We start from the raw sequence: 14,959 nt of genomic DNA on the forward strand, positions 1-14,959 counted from the left end.
GCCCAGCCGGGCGTTGGGACCGTTGGTGTTCCCGCTGGCGTTCCCGCTGCGCCGGGGGCAGGACGTTAAGCTGCAAGTCACTGCTTTCCCCAGGGAAGTAATTGGAACAGCTCCTTAATGACATCAGCCCCCAGTGCTGTCCCTGGGACCAGATAGCTGGGGATGAGCCCCTTCTGCCGCCAAGGTGTCGGAACAATGCGGGCGTGTAGTAGGGAAGTGAACTAGAAGTAATTTGTCTGAGTCAGACTTTTGGGATACGTAAGTTACACTCCCTGCCCTCCCCCCGGCCATTGTGTGGGGAGTTGAGCCCCCTGTTTGGGTTCCTTTTTTTATTAGCATTAAAACTAGAAGAAATAAAGAGACAGTTGGGAAGCCACCTGCGAATCAGCCAAGTGCTTAAGGATCACAAAGAAGTGCCATTTTCTCCCTCCCCCCCCCCAGCCCTGACTGTTTTTGAATTTTAAGATGAACATGGGTTTGTTTGTCTACACCAGTTTATTTTCTCCTGTTATTTCTTCTTTGACACCTGGCTTATGCTGAGTGTCTCTAAAGAGGAGCAAAGTGTCTCAATCTTAGCTCAGTTCATAAAAAATTAGGATTACTGGATAAAAGTAATGTTTAAAATGATACTTCTTCAGATTTTAAGCCTCTTTTAGAGGCAGTTTTAAAGGTTAATGAATCAAACTGATCAAAAGTTTTCAGCAAGCCTGAGCTTCTCAAGCAGGCTGACTATCCTGAGCTATTAATCATTTATTTTATGGAGGAACAAAGCAGGCTCAGGGTTGTTTACTGATGCTGCCTGCTGCCCTGGCATACCCACTGTGCTTCCCTTCCCTTTGGAGGACACCTTGTGTACTGGTGCTGGCTCTCAGGATGGCTGGAGAACCGTTTCCGGGACAATTACATTATTTAACAAAGGTGAAAATTAAATGGGTGCCTGACATTTGGGTTAGCTAAGGTTTTCTGTGCTGTGTTTGATCCTGTCAGCTAAGGGGAGTGCATTTCTGAAAGGAAAACCTGTGCTTGTCCAATAAGTGCCACAGAGAAGCTCTTGAAAAGGTGTGAGCCTGTGTTTGTAGCATGACAACAATAACCAGATAAATGTCCATGTTCAGGACAGGTATCATAGAATCATGGAATGGTTTGGGTTGGAAGGGACATTAAATATCTACTCCAACTGCCTGCCATGGGCAGGGACACCTTCCACTAGCCCAAGTTGCTCCAAGCCCTGTCCAACCTGGCCTTGGACACTTCCAGGGATGGGGCAGCCACAGCTTCTGTTGGCAACCTGGTCAGGGTGGAGAGGCTGCAGAAGAGCTTTGATGTCAGTGCTGTGAGACTTCCTTGCCCTGGTAGAATAGATCAAAGCTCTGCTTTAGACCAGGTTGGGTGTGGGTGGAAATGCAGGGATGATCCCTGGCTTGTTAAAGAGATCCAAGCCAGGCATCCATGGGGACCCCCATGACCCCCTGTGCACACTGAGCTTGTGGAGTGACCAGAACCCTGTGGAGATACCCTCACACAGGAGAAACTCCTGGGATTCCAGCTGATTTTCACTGCATCAGCACAAATGTGACCTTTGGATAATACCCCGAGCCGTGTGCTGCTTCCTATTGCTCAGGTTGTGTTTGTGTTCCTGGCTCCTGCCAACCTGAGCAGAATGTGTTTTCTGATGCTGCTTTTGAAATCCAGCAGATAAGGAGGGGGAGGGAAAATAAGGCATAATGTCTGTCTGCCACTGTTAATATTTCAGGGGTGCTAATCTTGAATTGTCAACCTGTGTGTGTGTTCATACCAGATTGCTGGAGGAGGTAACTTTTTTCTTTACTTCGAAGAATTTTCATCTGTCCCTGGTGATGAGGAAAGGAGAAAAGCAAATTAAAAGCTCTCTAATACAAGTATTATTACCTCTCTTTTTGGTGTATAATTTGTACTCATAATTGCTGTGTAATCCAAGCCCTGATTTTCTGATGGTGTAGAATAAAGTTATAAACTCAGGTAACTTGTATGACACTGATCAAAATGCTTGTAGGAATATCTCAGTTTTTGGTTTCAAAACATGCAAAAGAGGGGGCAGTGGGTTGTTGATGTAGCTCTGTCTACTCTGAATTGATTTCTTATGTGGATTTTATCTGTATAATCACTCTTTGAATATTACAATACCATGCTTTCTATAAAAATAAAAAACCCTAATTTTTTGTGGGTTTTTTACTGTCATCATTATTAAGCTAAAATATATGAAGTGATGCTTGATTATTGCGTGTCTCTGGTCCTGTATGTAGAAGAGCAATGCATGAGGTGCATTTTTGGCATCACTTTTGCTCCTGTGTTACCAGCATTGACCACACATTCAGATTTACCTCCTGCAATGCTGGCTGGGATAAGGATGCCAACTGCAGGAACAAATTGGGGTGGCTGTCATCCCTTACCAAACACTCCTCTTTGGGGCAGGAGCCTGGGGCAGGACCCTCTGCCAGAGCAGGGCACAGGTACAGGGCACTGGGCACGAGGTTGTACCTGGTCTGCCCCTCAGATAAAATAGGGACATACACAAATATGGAAAATAAGGATGTATGTGGGTGATCTCACTGCTTCTTCCAAGCTGTAAAGGTAACTGCTATGGGAGTGGGGGTGAAGCAATCCCTGTGTGAGGAGCTCCCTACAGATGGCACAGGCAGGGGAAGGAGGTCCCTCTTGCCAGGGGAGCACTGAGTGTCTGTAAGACAAAAGCTCCTGCTTTGTAGCTGCTGGGATACTGGAGTGTCCAGCCTGTGCCTGTGAGAAGCCAAATTAACACCCTCAAATTGGTGCCAGTCCTGCCTTGAAGTGATTTTTTTACCTCCTCACAAAGCATCATACTGTGTCTGAGCTCCTCTTCTGCTCCAGGTGAAGCTCTGAGTCACCTACAGGTTTTGCTCTGACTCTTCACCTGCTTTTTGGGTTCCCACTTCCAGTGACCATGCTCTGAGCCTTCTGGGAAGGGAACTTGGGCTGCTTTGTCACTAGAGCTGAGTAGAAGCTGAAGCACAGAAGGCAACATCAAGGGGTATATTCCCAAATTACTCCTTGATGACTCCCAAGAAGCACTTCAGCCTCTCCATTCCTCCACAAGGCTTGAGTGAAGGAAATGGAAGAGCCCTGTGGAATGGAGTGGCTTTTAGCCATGAGGCTGGGAAGTGTGTGTTTGTACTTCTCTGCCTCACAGAGGCTGGGACAAAATTGTCCTGTTTGGGCATGAAGAGCAGAGTGGGGGGTGAATGAGCTCTGTGCCCCTGTTGCTTCCACTGAAAGACTCCATGGATTGGTGTGAGCTCTGATAACAGATGCCATCCTATGAGAGGAGGAACTAACACTGCTGAGTCTGTTGTGCCCAGCATCCAAGAGAGTAGCTGGCATAATCATCTGTAAACAATGCAAGGGAATAGGCAGTTCCTGGCTCTTGGGACTGGGCTCTAGGAGGAGACACCTAAGCCAGGGATGCTGTCCTTCTGCCACAAGCAAGCTTAGATACTCTAGGTAATTTGTGCTACCAGAAAATCGCTTTGGTTCCTGTAGGACAAAGGCAGTGGCTCAGGTGGTGGAGGGTGGAGCAAGAACAGGTGAGGGGGTGAGGTCAGGACAGAACTGGGGGGCTCTGGGCTTTCCCCAGCTGTCTGTCCCCTCTGCAGTGAGGTCTCCAGGGCCTCTTGCACTGCGAGCTGCACCCTCATGGGAACAAATCAAAGCACTGGGAACAGGAGCATTGGCAGGAGACCCTGGGAGAAGCCCTACTGCAATCATTCCATGTGACAGCTCAGCACACTCCATGTGGGAACTGCTGAAGACAGGACCAACCAACTGCGATGACAAGGACAGTAAATGTGTTCCTGGGACACCCACATGCTACACTTAACTGAGCACAGGGATGTAGGTTTGTATCCTGCCTGCTCCTGCTGCCAGGAGATGATTTTCCATGGCACCAGCTCTGGCTCCACCTGCAGCCCTGCTCCACATTTTTCTATCCATGCAGAGACCAGCAGACACCCCTTGACCTGCGTCTACCCCATTGTGCAGGGCAGCCAAACCCACCCAAACTCAGGGACTGTGGTGGGGTAAATCCTGTTGTGGTACAAACTGTCCAAACATCCTTCCTGATCCTCTCCAGGACCAAGTGTGACCGTGGAGACAGGGCTTTATCTGCGTGGAGCACCCGCCAGACAGCTAATCTCGGGAGCACGTCTGCACTCCTTAGCAGGGCTGGCGAGGCAGGGGGGAGGCTGCAGCTGTGCAGGAGACGGGATTCATCTGCTTCCCCTCATATACATGCAAGGAAAGCCCCTGCCCGCCCCTCTCCCGCCAGCGTTCGCCTTTCATTTGTCTCCACAGCCGCCCTTTTTCGCGCCACTGAAAGCCCTGGAGAAGTTGCAGCGCAGCCAAGCAGCTCCGGGGAGAGGGGGCAGAGCTGCTGCCCCCCCCGGATAAGCTCCCGCATGAATTAGGGGAGGACCCAGCCTTTGTGAGCAGAGCGGGAGCAGCTGGTGCAGCAGCTGTGTCCCAAACCCCGCTGCAGCCCAGGAAGCGCCTGGCTGGGGCTCCCCGGGGATGGGGAAAGCGCTGCCAGCCATGCACTCCCCCCAGGCTGGTGGGGCTGCCTTTTCTCCCCCTCCCCAGATGGAAGAAGCATTAACTGTGTGCAAAACATCTGGTCTAACTGTTGCTTGTGCATCACGGTAATGATGATACTGCAGTGGAAGGGCTCTGGAGAGCGGGCCCTGGAATATTAGAGGGGCCAAGTGTTAATTAACTGTATTAATTTCCTGTAAGCAAGGCAGCGTTTCCATTTGCTCTCCGCTGATGAAGAAATGAGGCACAGCGAGCTGATGTGATTGGTCACGGACATGCAATATGTTCCTGGTGTATTTAAGGATGTGGGGATCCGGGGAAATCACGGCACTGACAGTCCTCGGGGGAATTACAGCCACTGCCAAAGTATCCAGCAGAAAATCCTTTGAAGCCAGAAACCTGTTAGGCCGGAGCAGGGGCACTGCATGTCAGGATTTGCTCTGCAGCACAGGAGTTAATTCAGCCCTGGGAATGCCTCCTGCATCCCACGCACTGCTGGAAAAAACACCCCATCTCCTCATCCAGGGCAGGTCAGGGTCGGCAGCAGGGCCGGGGTGGGAGCCAGCACTGGCCCACAGCCCTGCCTGGCAGCACCAAGGGGTTGGGGGTCACTGTGCTCCACCAGGAGGCCCCCTGGGGACCTGTGGGGCAGCTTTTGGGGGGCACAGAGGGGTTAAACCCTGGGCTCGGCTCAGAGGGGCTTTGGGTGCCTGGCTGAGACCCCCTCACTCCACACTTCCCTCACGAGCTTCAACATCTCTGGGCCCTGCAAAAGGTCTAATCTTTAAGTGCTTTTTAGGTTATTTTAATAGCAGTATGTATTTTTTTTTTTCATTTTTAATTCTGCCTTCTCATGCAGTGGGGGGTTATCGGTGTCCTGCAGGCAGCAGATACCGGCGGTGGGAGCCGCCTGTGCCTGTCTGGGGGTGGACTATCATCCCTCCCAGCATATGGGGCCACTCCCGGCCCCGTCTGCCACCCCTCTGTCCCTGCCCCTCCCCGATCGCGCGGTCCCACGGCCAGGGATCGCTCCCGGCACGGCCAAGTGCGGGCTGTGCTCCCAGCAGAGCTTTCCCTCCGCGCTGCCCTGCAAGGGGTTATCAAGGAGCGCTGCAGGAGCCGCCGAGATCCACAGCTGGTGGGTGTTTGGAAACACAGAATGCCGTGAATCACCCGGCAAACGGACAGAGCAGATTGCGGCATCCCAGGCTTTCCGTGCGAGCCGGACCCCTGGAACAGGGTCAGAGCCTCCAGGCTTTCCGATAGCCTCGTCTGGAGTCTCGGGGTCGTGCTTTTAACGAGGGAGAGGAATAACACTGAGCTCATCTATGCATGGGCTGGGGTCACCCCCGGGGAAAGGGGACGCAAAGGGATAGCCCGCAAAGCCCAAACCCACCCTGTGTGCCACGAGTGCTACCCGAGGGTGGGGCAAGCGGTACGAACTTCGCTGTGGGTGTGTGCCGGTGCCCTCCCGGGCCATCCGGAGCGGGGAACGGCCGTGCCCGCAGCCGGAAGCCCGTCAGCCCGGGAGGGAGCGGCTCTGCCCGAGGCTTTCCCATGGCTGGGAAAAGCAGGAGTGACCAGGGCCGGTTGGGAGCGGGGAATCCGCGGGGGGACACAGGGTGGGCACATGGCAGGAACACATGGGGGGACAAAAGGGGGACACACACGAGGGGCACAGGGTGGGCATATGGCAGGAACACATGGGGGGACAAAAGGGGGACACACACGAGGGGCACAGGGTGGGCATATGAGAGACACGCAAGAGGGGACGCGAGAGGAGACACGGGGAGCACAAGGATGGGACACAAGAAGGGGACACAAGAAGGGGACACAAGGGAGGCGACCCCCACCGCACCCCACCCCACCCCGCCCGCTCCGCACCCACGCGGCGCCCCCGCCGCGTCCCCGGGCCGCGCTCCCATTGGCCGCCGCCCCCGGCGCGACGTCGCCGATTGGCCGCCTGTCAGCGCGGCCCCCCGCCCGCCAATGGGCGCGCGGCACCGCCCGCCGCCCCGCCGGGCGCAGCCAATGGGAGCGCGCCTCTCCGCCCCCGCCACGCCGGGCGCAGCCAATGGGCGGGCGGCGGGGCGGCTCGCGCCGCTTTTCGCGGCAAAAAGGATTTGGCGCGCAAAGGCGCGCGGGGCCGGGACGCCGAGACAGCCGGCGGGCACCGAGCGGAGCCGCGGCTGGGATTGCAGCCGGGGCTGGAGCCGGAGCGGAGCGGCCCCGCGCCCGCCATGGGCCGCGCCTCAGCCCGCGCCCTGCCCGCCGCGCCGCCCGCCGCCCCGGCGGCACCGGCTGCCATGTGAGCCATGGCGGCGGCGGGCGGCGCGGCGGGGCTGGCGGCGCTGCTGGGCAGCGCCTCCCCGCACCTCCTCATCGTCTCCGCCGCTGCCGCCGCCGAGGAGCCCGCGGGCGGCGGCGGCCACCCCGATACCGACCTCCTGCTCTTCGCCACGCCGCAACCCGCCCGCCCCGGCGCCGCGCCCAGACGGCCCACGCTGGGCCGCCCGCCGGTAACCCCCGCGAGTGGGACGGGGGGGGGCGGTGGGCGGGCGGGGGCTGCGGGGACCGGGCTGTATTGGGCCGCTTCGAGCCGGCTGGGTACCGACCGTGCTGTGTAGCCGGGCTGTACACCGAGCTGGGCTATTTACCAGGCCGAGCTGTATAGCGAGCCGTGCGATACCGAGCTGGGCTGTATAGCGAGCCGTGCTGTACACCGAACCGGGCCGGGCCGTGCTGCTGCCTGCTCTGCCCCGTGCTGTGCCATATGTCATGCCCTGCTCCGTGCCAGGCCGTTCTCGGCCGTGCCCTGCCGTACAGCCGGGCCGTGCCACGCAGCACCTGCCGGGCCGGCCCTGCCCCGCTGCCGCTCCGGAAGCCGCAGGCCCGGGCGCTGGGCCGTGCTTTGCCTCCCCCGCCGCGGCCTGCGCCGGCCTTGGGGCGCTCCCCGCAGCCTGGCGGGGCCCCCGCGACGGGGACAGCCCCCCATGCGTGGCAGCCGCGGAGCTGCTCTTGTGAGTCCCTTCCTGCCGGGCCTCTGTGACCCTGGGGCGATCCCTCGGGTCACATTCCATGACCAGTGGGATGGTCGCTGCCCCTCTGATGGCCCCATCCCTTGCAGGTGAAGAGGAAGCTGAACTTGGAGACAGATCACCAGTACATAGCAGAGAGCCTGCCGGTGGTCCGGGGCAAGGCCAGGAACCCTGCTAAAGGTACTGCTCCTCCTGACCCCCCCCTTGACAGCCCAGCCCAGAGCAGGGGTGCTGCAGCCCCACTCAGCTCCCACAGGCAGCTTCTTCCTTTTCCTTCATGTCAGTTTGTTCCTGGGGCTGACCTCTTTCTGTCCGCTGTCCACAGCTGCTGCTGTCCCCTGGGCTGGTGACATAGTTGTCCTGCCCAGCTGCTGGGCACCACACCTGCTCCATCCCTCCCTGTGGGGTGGAGCTGTAGCTGCCAACACGGGGTGGGTGCAGTGTCCCGGGGGGACCTTCTGTTATCTCCCCCCTGAGCCCCGCCTGGCACAGCTGAGTTTGTGGTCAGGATGGAGCACAGGTGTCAGAGCCTGTGCCAGGTCCTGCAGCATCCTTCCCGTGGAGGGTTTGGGGAGCTCACCCCATTGCCCTGAGAAAGCACATTTGTTTTGGGGTGCTGGTCCTGGTCCCTGGTGCACAAGCCACCTGCAAGCATGGGGGATTTTTTGGGACCTCTCAGCTCTAGCCTTGTGGCTAAAATCACACTTGTCCTCGTTGGCTGGCAGGGGCAAAGTCTCCTGGAGAGAAGTCCCGCTATGAAACTTCCCTGAACCTCACCACCAAGCGCTTCCTGGAGCTCCTGAGCCAGTCACCTGATGGTGTGGTGGATCTCAACTGGGCGGCCGAGGTCCTGAAGGTGCAGAAGAGGCGCATCTACGACATCACCAATGTCCTGGAGGGCATTCAGCTCATCACCAAGAAATCCAAGAACCACATCCAGTGGCTGTATGTCCCTTGGCTGGGCTCACGGGGCTGTGTCTGGCTGTTCCCTGGGCTGGGAGGGCCGTCTGGGCCAGGCTCAGGGTAGAGCAGGGTCTTAGCGGGGTGGAGAAGTTCAAAGCAGGGTCACCAGAGCATCTGCTCACAGGTCAAGTGGTGGCTCCCTGTGGAAGGGCTGTGCTCAGTGGCAGGTGGCTCCTGAGCAGGCAAAACAGGAATACCAACACTGCGAGTCCCCCTCGGGCTCCCCAAGTCATCCCAGGGAGCAGGGGGGCTGCATCCAGGCTCAGGGAATGGACCCCAGGGCTGTGCCCTACCGGGAAATCCGGACGAGGCTGATTCCCTGGGTGTGGGGTGGGATGTAGCCTGGCCTGGGTGGGGACAGAGGGAGCTGTGGGGTCTGGCTCCTGACGGACACGGTGCTCCCCAGGGGCAGCCAGGCCACCGTGGGAGCGCCCGGCCGGCACCGGCTGCTGGAGAAGGAGCTGCGGGAGCTGCAGGCGGCCGAGAGGCAGCTGGATGAGCTCATCCAGATGTGCACGGTGCAGCTGCGCCTGCTCACCGAGGACCCCGCCAACCAGCAATATCCTTTGGTTATGGGATGGCACTGGCTGGGTGGGGGGATGTGGGTGAGCCTGGCCGGCTGCGGTCCCTGCAGGGAAGGATGCCTGGGTTTGCTCCTTGACCCGCCCCACCGCAGCCTATGTGACCTGCCAGGATCTCCGCAGCATCGTGGACCCCTCGGAGCAGATGGTGATGGTTATCAAAGCCCCCCCAGAGACCCAGCTGCAGGTCTCAGACCCAGCAGAGGTGAGTTGGGGTCACCCTCTGACCCCTCTGCACAGCCCAGTGCTCCCTGGGCATCCCTGCACCTCCTCGTCTCACTCCTCTCCTCTCTCCCCCAGGCTTTCCAGGTCTCCATGCGAAGCACTCAGGGCCCCATCGATGTCTTCCTCTGCCCCGAGGACAGCTCAGGGGTCTGCAGCCCTGTCAAGAGCCCCTTCAAAGCCTCCACAGAGGACTCGTCTCCCAGGTGTTCACAGTCCAGAGCCTCCCCACTCCTGCATCCCACCCAGGATGTGAACATGCCACTGCTTCCCGGAGAGCAAGGTGGGGCTGGGGACAGGGATGTTGATGTGATGTCACGGTGGCTCTGGCTGTGTTTGTAGCTGTCAGCACAAGCAAGGAGCTGGGATGGTGCTTGGGCACCCCAGCAAGGCAGGGAGGTGGGAACAGCTGGGTTCTCCATAGCCTAAAAAATGTTTTTTTGGGGGGTTTATTTGGCAACTTCTGTGGGATTTACAGCTGTTTCCCATCCCCACAGAAGCGCTGCTGCCAGGGACAAGCACACTGCCCAGCAAGGTGGAGGAGGTGAGCCTGTCACCTCTGGCCTCCATGGACATTCTCCTGGAGCAGAGCAGGGAGGACTTGGCGGGTTTCTTGGCGGATGAGTTCATCAACCTGTCGCCGCCGCAGGCGCAGGACTATCACTTCGGGCTGGAGGAGGGCGAGGGCATCAGCGAGCTCTTCGACTGCAACTTTGGGGACTTCACCCCCTTGGACTTCTGAAGCTCTGCCCAGGTGCTCGGGGGAGCTGCCAGGCGAGGGGGGCAGCCCTGGCAGGGCGGGCAGGGCAGGCGGCCCCTCTGGCTGCAGCGCCCGCCGCTCCTCTCCCATCCCCTTTTTGCAATATTTTCTTCTCCCTCCAGACCCCCCAGCCAGGCGGGGGGCCAGTGGCATCCCCAGCTCCAGCCCCACAAGGGGGGATGCCAGGATGGGGTTCCCATCTCGGGGGACCCCTCCCACAGGGCCCTGGTCACGGGGGAACTGCCCAGGGCAGCCCCCCAGGAGCCCATTCCAGAGCTTTAAGCAGTCCTGTGTATAGATTTGATTAATTTATTATTGTCCCCTGGGGACAGCGTTTCATTTCCATGGGGGTTGGGGGGGGCTGTACAGCAGAGTGAGGGTGCTGAGAGGGTTTGTTTTGTTGGAAGGGGGTGGTGGAGATGTGGGGGGTGCTGGGTCAGGGCTGTCCCCCCTGTGTGGGGAGCTGCCCATAGCCTGGCTGAGCATGGGGTATTTATTTATTATTTATGGCGTGTGGGAGCTCTCCCAGGACATGGAGGGGGCAGGAAGGAGCAGGAGGCCACCGGGGCCTTGCCAGCACATCCTGGCTTTGCTCGTGTCCAAAATGAGACTGGCAAGGCCACGGCTGTGGCAGTGGCTGCAGGAGGGGGGATGGGGCTGGATGGGGCTGGTGGCCCCGGGACCATGGGCTTGTCCCCTTAGGGGACACAGAGGTGTCCCAGGGAGTGCATCTCTGCAGATTAAGGACCCAACGCTGTCTCCAGGCTTTTCTTCCCCTCCCCGTGCAGCCTTTCAGCCTTTCAGCTCTGTCTCCCCATCCCCAGGCCACTGGGAGGGGAGGGGAGGAGAGGGGGGTCCTGGGGTCCCCCTGGGGCCAGGCTGGAGACGCACTTTCACTTTTACTGCCATTTAATAAGCTTGTGTTCCTCTGAGCTTCGTGTTTAATAAAGGTTTCTACTGACTCTGCTCTTTGGCTGTGCTGAGGTGCCTGGGGGTTTTAGGAGTGGTGGGGCCCCTAGTTGAGAAACAAAGTGGTTTGGCGTGATTTTTTGGGGTTTTTTTGCCATTTCAAACTTGAAATGCATGACCAGGTCTATCCATGTCTGGGGCTGCAGGAGGTGCTTTGGTCCTTGGGGTTTTTTTTCCCCCCTTCAACTCCACACACTCCCATTTGTGGGGTGGGAGCTGGGGCTGATCCTGCCCCCACTGCTTCTCCAAAGAGGTTGTGCTGCAGGGGGATGTGGTGATGGGTCTGCATGAGGATTGCTTTTCTTTTTGGCAACCCCTGTCCCCACTTGGCTGCTCTCCTGCCTGGCCCCCTCCCTGCCTTCCCCCTGGTTTTGGGGCAGCATTTGCATGGAGAGGGTCCCTGGCTGTAGCACCTGCACTGGGAAGAGTGTGGCCAGAGCATGGGGCCAGCGTGAAAACAGTCCATGCATCCACCACGCCAGCAGGCTCCCTGTGACTTCCCAGCTTCCCCTGTTTGCCCCAGCACCTCTTGGTGCTGCCTAAAGGCACGTGCTGGCACCAATTCCTGGCCCAAAGTTCAAGCTCCCTGTGTCCAGCTCACTGGCTGCCATTGGCAGCCCTGACCCTGCGTGCCCCAATCCTCTCTGCACCACACTGTGACTGAGGGACATTGGGGGCACTCGGGGAGGGATGTTTGGAGTTCCCAAGGACCCCCTGGCAGCCTGGAGCGGGCTCAGGGGGGCCATGGCCACCACCCCATGTTTGTGTGCTTGCTCCCCTCCTGCCCAGCCTCCTGCCTGGTTTGCCTTTCAACAGCCTGATAAATATTTCAGCCTGACCATGTTGTGTAAGCTCACCCTGCTCCTGTGCCAGCAGGTAACGGGAGCACAGGCTCTGGCCGGGCTGCTGGTGGGTGCTGGGTGGCACAGCCTGGCCTCTTGTCTGCATCCTTGTGCCTCTGTTTCCACATCTGGGCACAGTCCCTGGCTCACTGTGCTGCCACTGGGTTGTTTTTTCAGCCGGACACGTGTGGATCGTGGTGTGCAGGTGTAGGTGCCAAACCCTATGGCTCAGCTTCCTGCACCCTCCCCTTTCCCAGCTCTCTAGAGCTGGGCAGCAGGGCCAGCCAGGCCCTGGCACCCCCGAACTAGTGCCCAGGAGGGCAGTGGCACACACAGCTTGTCTTGAGTGACCCCTCTGTCTGAGAGGGAGGAGCTCGTGTTTGTTGTCACATTGTCACTACATCAAATGGGGCTTTTCCAGGCAAACTGGAAGAACATTCCCATTGTTCTGATCCGTGGGACTCCTACCCCTCAGAGCCAGGGCAGGAGGATGGGATGGCAGGTGGGTGGGCATGGGCTCTGGTCCCTGCCTGCTGTTTCCTTCATTACAGAGTCGATGTTTGTCACCTTGGGGTGACAGGTGCTGCAGGGTTTCCTGCAGGGTGCCCAGCTCAGGCATATGCCAACTCCTCCTCATCCACCCCTCCTTCTCTTGTTTAGTTCCACTGTGGTGGAGGGTGATGGTGGTCTGAAATGCTGCCCAAAGAGGAGAGACCCTGGCACAGGGAGTGGCTTTCATGGGAGCCATCAGGCTCAGGGAGAGGAGAGAGGACTCACACCAACATCCTGAGCTCCACGGGGCTGTTCCTGTGCCCATCCAAGCCCCCACCAGCAGCACAGCTTTTCCCTTTTCCCCTGAGCAAAGGCAAACCTGTGATGACATTCACCATCCCATTCCCTTCATAGTGAACCTCCTGGGATGCTGGGCCCTTGGGATTCCTGGTCCCCATGGAAGCAGCCCCCAGCAGGGACAGGAGTATGTCCCGCTGCCGCAGCCCATCTCTGAGGGATGCACTGGCAGCTCCACGTGAGCCACAGAACCATAAAAATAACCACTCTGCCTCCCAGGGATGATTCATGATGCAGCTGAAGGGCTTCCCTCCTGCTATTTCGGATCACTGGAGAAGGAGCTGATGATAGCTGGTTTGGAAGAGCACATGGCAGCTTTGGGAAGCGGCCCCAGGCACTGCCTGGTTTTATTTATCTGCTCCACAGATGCTTTTCTTTGTCAGGCGAAGCCAACACGGTCCAGGAGATGAGAATCCTGCACACATCCTGGTTGCTCCATGGGCTCTCAGCTCCTGTTTGCTCCTATCTCCCATTCCCAGGCAGTGTTACCCCACAGGGATCATGTCCCTCCAGCCCTGGGCAGCTCCATTGGCACTGGCAAATGCTGTGCAGGATGTGGCTGTGGTGCTGATCCCAGGCAGCCATGGAGTCTCCTGCCCCTGTACTGTGAGGTTTGGACTTGGGGGAGTCAGGAGAGCCCCTCAGTGGGATGAGCTCTGTGACAGTCTGGCAGTGGCTGGGGGGCAGAATTAGGTGCCCCCCACAAGGGGTTTGTACCTTTAACCTAATCCCCCCCAGAGGGTCCGGGCAGGTTTTGGGGTCTCTCTAGGCAGGGATGTCTTGCCCCTGCCAGTGCTGATGCTGCCTGCCCCACCTCTGCATCCTGCCCCAAACTTCCATATTTCCACTCTCAAACATCTCCCGTGTTTCTTCCGTGAGGAAGGAACTTGAGGAGGCCAAACGCAGCATTGTTTATTTCTGGAATTCTGGTGAGTGGGTGCTTCCCTTAATTCCAGCCCATTGTGGTCCTGGAGAGAAGAGCAGAGCCCTGATGTCCCCCTCAGCTGGAGCCACGTCACCATTCCCAGCTGTGGCTTTCGGGGTGCTCTGGAAGCACCTGTGGAAGGAGCTGGGGGCATCAGCTCCCTCCTGCCACTGGCAATTTTGCCCTGAGCTTTGCTTTCCCTCACTACCCAGCTGCTCCTTCCCACACATTAACTCATGCTGACCCTGAGGCATCCCGATGGGGACAGAGAACAGATTTTAGCAAACAGGAGTGTGGGAAGGCCCTCTCAGGCTTTGCTTTGATCCGTGACAGAGCCCCACCATCACACAAGCCTTCCCACACTCCCTGGTGAGGTGATCCCTGTTCCTGCTGTGTCTCCTGCCTGTGTTTTTTTCCTTTTGCTTTTTTGGTTGGATTTGATGACCACACTCAAAAGCTCCAGTCCTTGGACCTCTTTCTGCCTCCCTGGGGTGGGGAGAGCCCTGTGCTGTGTGGGTAAGTGCACGTGCCCTCCAGAGCCCTTGGACACCCCCCCATCAGGACCCAGGTGTGCTTTTTCCACCTCTTTTCCCTTGCACACACCTGGAACAGCTGGGAGATGGTAAAAATAGCTGCGATGCATCCTGCAGCTGCTCCAGGCTCAGCTTGGAGCCTCTTATGCCCGAGGGAGGAGGAGATGAGCAAACTCCATGTGCCGCAGCTCAGCTGTGTTGGGATGGGGAAGCATCTTGGATTTGAGATCTGGGTTAAGCGGAGCTGAGCTCAGCAAACAGGATGTTGCTGGGAGCTCCATGTGGAAGCAGAGGTGGTGCTCATGGAGGCAAAGCTTCCCTGGGATTTTCCATCCGAACAAAACCAGTTCATGTCCCTCTCTCTGTAAGTAAAATCCTGGAATGCTCCAAGAGGGAGAGGGAGCAGCCCCAAGAAATCCCTGCACATTGTGTACCCCGGGAGCATGTGAAGCTCTGCCCGGCCATGGCTTTATCTGGTTTATTTATCTAATTATCTGTTTCTTATTTGGGAAACCCCCTGAGGACAGTCTGGGATATGGATATGGATGTCTGTCTTATTCCTCTCTGCATGCACAGACCTCCGGGTGTCAGGCAGGGATGGAGGCAGCTCCTGCTTCCTCCTCCTCCTCCACAATCAGTATATGCCACACTGGAGGGAAGCAGTGGGGAGCAAAG

The 14,959-nt window shown here is 57.9% G+C and overlaps 1 protein-coding gene across 1 annotated transcript; it reads left to right on the forward strand.

Moving 5' to 3' along the window:
• The first annotated feature begins 6,917 nt into the window (after nt 1-6,917).
• Nucleotides 6,918-11,127, forward strand: E2F1 (E2F transcription factor 1). The gene is made up of 7 exons (XM_027729032.2): nt 6,918-7,121; nt 7,730-7,820; nt 8,366-8,585; nt 9,010-9,162; nt 9,275-9,389; nt 9,485-9,689; nt 9,904-11,127. Exons 1-7 carry the CDS (start codon nt 6,918-6,920, stop codon nt 10,146-10,148), a joined length of 1,233 nt encoding a protein of 410 aa, XP_027584833.1. The 3' UTR covers nt 10,149-11,127.
• The last annotated feature ends 3,832 nt before the right edge of the window (nt 11,128-14,959 follow it).

Source organism: Pipra filicauda, unplaced genomic scaffold (genome assembly GCF_003945595.2).
Source record: "Pipra filicauda isolate LSUMZ 115617 unplaced genomic scaffold, ASM394559v2 scaffold250_size1122263_pilon, whole genome shotgun sequence".
Lineage (NCBI taxonomy): Eukaryota > Metazoa > Chordata > Aves > Passeriformes > Pipridae > Pipra > Pipra filicauda.